The sequence below is a fragment of the Sinocyclocheilus anshuiensis genome, unplaced genomic scaffold (genome assembly GCF_001515605.1).
Source record: "Sinocyclocheilus anshuiensis isolate Anshui unplaced genomic scaffold, SAMN03320099.WGS_v1.1 scaffold2670, whole genome shotgun sequence".
NCBI lineage: Eukaryota > Metazoa > Chordata > Actinopteri > Cypriniformes > Cyprinidae > Sinocyclocheilus > Sinocyclocheilus anshuiensis.
Window position 1 is genome coordinate 221,964 of NW_015554247.1, and position 4,827 is coordinate 226,790.

The following is a 4,827-nucleotide window of genomic DNA, read 5'->3' on the forward strand; positions in this document are numbered from 1 at the left end:
CAGGTACTGTACCCAGTGGAAAACCCCCCAAAAGTGAACCGTACCAAACCGTACCGTGCCGTACCATGCAGTGGAAAAGTGCCATAAGATGCGAAACGCTTAGGTATGGACACGAGTCACAAATAAAGACCTCAAAGACTTGTAGAAGCAAGCTAAAATAGCATTTTGCATTTTGCCACAGGCACGTTTTTCTAATAAGCCTAGCTTGCCAAAAATGAATCTATGATCGACTTTGTTGCTAATGTTATCAGAATGCTACATAAAAAAATAGCTACATAAATTCTTCATACGTATGTAATATCTTTATATTATAAATTTACCTTATTATTTTCTTTGCAAAATACTGAAAAACAAAGACGGCATACCAAATATAATTTGTAATTATTAGCGCCACAAAGACGTTAACTGTTCTTTCAAATCGTAATCTTTCATTGACTGTAATTCTGATACACGAAAACAGAATGTTTACAATATTAAACCAAACGAGAAAGCCATGACAGTTTCTTGACTTCTTCATGCAATCTTCTTTCACTAGATGTTTAAGGGTCCTGACGGAGATATTGATGCCATCTTCACGGGCCCCTCATCAGCTTTGTGCGGGGTCAATCTCGAGAGCAGTGGCCAAAAGGAATACCTGATTACTGGTAAGAGTCAATTAACATGTTGTGAAAAATAGTGTTCGAGAAACAGCATTTGCTTCTGTAAACTGTAGAAACTTCAGTGGCACCTTTATACCAACACCATCTCTTTAATCTGCACAGGTAATATGGATTCAAATGGCACATTGCGTATAAATCTTTGCGACTACATTGAATCTTGGGAGTCTCTGAGTCTGACACAGAAAAAGAGCTTGGGTCAGCGCTACCAGATGGGATGTGATTGCAAGGTATTGCTATCTATCTATCCATCCATCCATCCATCGCTCTTCTGTCTTCACGTTCTCACAGCTCTTCTCTTGTCTTTGTGCAGGTCATCCAGTGTCCTACGATTCCCTGTTCCATTAACAACCCCACAGAGTGTCTTTGGACTGACTGGGTGCTGGAGGGAACAGTTCAGGGTACACAGGCTCAGCACTACACCTGCATTAAGAGGAGTGACAGCAGCTGTGCCTGGTACCGTGGATCTACCCCACCTAAAAGAGAGTTCATGGACATTGAGGACCCATAAACAAGTCCTCAGCTCGATCTCTCATTCAGAAAATCCCCCACAACACAGCTTACCTGACCTTAAACTCACACCTTAATTCTGCAAATGCATTCTAGAGCTCATGAAACCTGTCAAGAACATGTTTGGGCCATTATAGTGTCAACGCAAATTCAAAAGAAAAAATATATAATATGGTAATATTTTTGTATGAATGAATGAATTAAAAAAAAATAATGAATCATATTTTGCATCGAGAAAATAAAGTTTAAAAGATAATAAAAATGCCAGTCGTCCAGTTTTCATTATGGTATTACAAATATATATTCTCATTATTGTATTGCAGTATTTAGATCATAGAGAATGAGAATTACAAACAAACTAATAAAGTGTAAACATTCAGACATGCTACGATGGGATGGGGAATATATGCTGGAAATATAATGCAAAATATAATGTTCTATATTTTCCTTTTGATTTTAGGGTGAATTGTGGTGCAGAAATGTATGTGTGATATTTTCCAAGGCATGACAGAATGCATACATTTGGTTGCATGTTAATATATGAATTGAATCTTACCTCTAGTGTTGAAATGACAGGCAGAAAAGTTTCTCTTAAGCACTTTGAGAACCCAAGTGTTTTTTTGCTAGATTTTTGCTCTCCAATAAAGAGGAAATTGGTTACAACATTGTTTTTCAGTTCCTCAAGCACAGCTTGAGCAAAGAGTTTTTCATCTTTTATGCTGTCAATTTTATTCTTACAGTGTAAAGCAGAAAGACTGAAGTAATTGTGCCATAAAGATACATGGGACAGATGATTAGAAGGCTTTGCAGACAAGCTAGTTTATGTCAAATTTCTGGAGAAATTGCCATCATAAAGAAAAAAAATGATCTTTTATAATTTGAGATAAACTACCAATCAAAATTTTGGACACGCTTGACTAAATTTGTGTTTCTCTGCTTAAATTTAAATAAATGTTACACCCACCCACACACACACACACACACACATGCACACACATATATATATATATATAGAACATTGTTTTTTGTCACTACATAATTCCCATACTTTGTATTATTTCATAGTTTTGACTTAACTATTATTCTAAAATGGAGAAAATAGTAATACTAAAGAACTGGTATAATCAGAATTAGTAGGTGTGTCCAGATCTTTGCGTGGTAGTGTACATCAGAAAGTGAATTGAGTTCATGGGTGTCTAAGGAATGTAAATCATAAGTGAGATGTAAATTCTATACTGTACTGTGCATATAGCAACATACATAGATCTGGCAATAATTTATGTATTTTGTAATATATACAGGATTTTCTAATTTATATCAAAATTATTCTGCTTTGAATGTGTCCAGAAATATATGCAGTTGTATGTGCAGTGTTGTTGTTGGTTTAAAGTGGTTAAATTGGTTTGCTTTTATTTTATGACTCTGCATTCTTCATAGCAAACTACATTTATTAAGAATTATATCTAGCAAGGCTTTGAAATGTTTTAGAGTTTTTTTCCCCCCCATGATATTTTTGTACATTTCTTTCGCTTGCGTTTCATCCTTTTTTGAAGTAGTGTGAGATTTCCAGTGCTGGAACCACTTGGGAAGACTTGTTGAGAGATAGCCTTTGCATGCCTTTTAAAACTTATTGATACCCATTGACTGTTATGATGTTCATGAATAAAGGAGCAGAAATGTCCACTGAACAATTAATATTTTTCAGTATCTGGTCATTAATATATGCAGCTCATGTACCCCCTCAAATGATGGTGCCCTTGTGAATGACCCTCTTAAAATATAAAGTCAACTATATATTTATGACATTATAAGAACATGTGTGCAAAAATTATTTGTGACCCTGGACCACAAAACCAGTCTTAAGTGTCAATTTTTCGAAATTGAGCGTTATACATCATCTGAAAGCTGAATAAATAATCTTTCCATTGATGTGTGGTTTGATAGGATAGGACAATATTTGGCCGAGATACAACTATTTGAAAATCTGGAATCTGAGAGTGCAAAAAAATCAAAATATTGAGAAAATTGTCTTTAAAGTTGTCCAAATGAAGTTCTTAGCAATGCATATTACTAATCAAAAATTAAGTTTTAATATATTTACAGTAGGAAATGTACAAAATATCTTCATGCAACATGATCTTTACTTAATATCCTAATGATTTTTGGCATAAAAGAAAAATCAATAATTTTGACCCATACAATGTATTTTTGGCTATTGCTACAAATATACCCCAGCGACTTAAGACTGCTTTTGTGCTCCAGGGTCACATATTATAAATATATTGTCATTGTACAAGACGAAAATTAACTTATTATTATTAAGTTGTATGTTTTCATAGTGTTTCATTTAAAGAACAGTGATTGTTTTACTGGCATAATCATAAATATTTATCATCATTTATATGATCTTGTAGCCTATAATGTTCTCACTTATCACTGAATAAGAACATATATAACATATCAAACATATCAGTTATTACAGTTTTTTAGAATTGCCTAGACACTAAAAGTGGTACTTGAGGCGCGCTCAGTCTGCAGAACTACAAGCGCATTATAGGCTACATGCTTTAAACTCAGTTTGCTATTGTGAAACAACATTTTTGCAAAACTCTAAGCTCAGTTCTCTACATTACACACATCATTCAAAACTAACAGCTCTTTTGTTTCATTTGGGAAACTGCCATCTAAATGCCACACTCCTTTACTGATGACCTACAGCCAGTCATCATGTGTGAAAACATACAGAATTTGTTCACTTAGAAATCAAACCTCAGTGTTTTGAGAAATTATTTTTACCCCTTGCATTTCTGTTTACAGTGTGTGTGTGTATGTATATCTTGATTATATATTATGTGTGTGTATATATACACACACACACACACACACGCACACACACACACACACACTGAATATGCATACAAGCAAAGTCAGAATGTCAACTTTATTTCTAAAGCGCTTTATACAATACAGACTGTTTCACAGCAGCTTCACAATAGTTTCAATTTCAAATTCTGCCGTAAAGCAGCAAGTCAATAGTGTCATTATACAGCTCAAATCAGCTCTGTATTCAGTTCAGTTGCATAATTGTGTAAAATCCATCAGTTGTACATGCATACTGTATATACAGTGTATATGTGCATATGCATGTATGTGTTGAGTGCTATGCCAAACTCCTGTGCTCCACTCTGAACAAGCCAAAGGCACACAAGAGAGGTGTTTTACATTGTTCACATCTGTGTGTAGTGTGGCGTGCATGTGGCTAATTGTTTTATGTTTGTGTGTTGAGTTACTATGCAAAAATACCATTTTTAGAAGAGTTCAAATAGTTTTGAAAAAGAAGTGTTTGCTTTTGGCAAGATGTGTGACGTTTGGCAAGTTGTGTGTGTGGTTTGTGGTTTTGTGTGTAGAGTTTTGAGAAACGAAGCCATAGTTTCAAAAACTATGTAAGCATTAAAAAAAACAAAAACTGTAATGTGGTGTGACAGTATGGAAGCCCATTTCCGCCACTGAAAAAAACTGACTTTTTATCTCACAATTCTGACTTTTTTTCACAGAATTGTGAGATAAAAACTCACAATTCTGACTTTTTTTCTCGCAATTCTGACTTTTTTTCTCAGAATTGTGAGATATAAACTCGCAATTCTGAGAACATATCAGTCGA

The 4,827-nt window shown here is 34.6% G+C and overlaps 1 protein-coding gene across 1 annotated transcript in view; it reads left to right on the forward strand.

Annotated features, from left to right (window-relative positions):
- LOC107671258 (metalloproteinase inhibitor 2-like) overlaps positions 1 to 1,368 on the forward strand; it is a 7,265-nt gene extending 5,897 nt beyond the window's left edge. Inside the window, exons 3-5 of the mRNA XM_016464156.1 lie at positions 536 to 644; positions 762 to 886; positions 970 to 1,368. Of these exons, the coding sequence (XP_016319642.1) occupies positions 536 to 644; positions 762 to 886; positions 970 to 1,167 (432 nt within the window). The 3' untranslated portion in view covers positions 1,168 to 1,368. The remainder of the gene's footprint in view (positions 1 to 535; positions 645 to 761; positions 887 to 969) is intronic.
- The last annotated feature ends 3,459 nt before the right edge of the window (positions 1,369 to 4,827 follow it).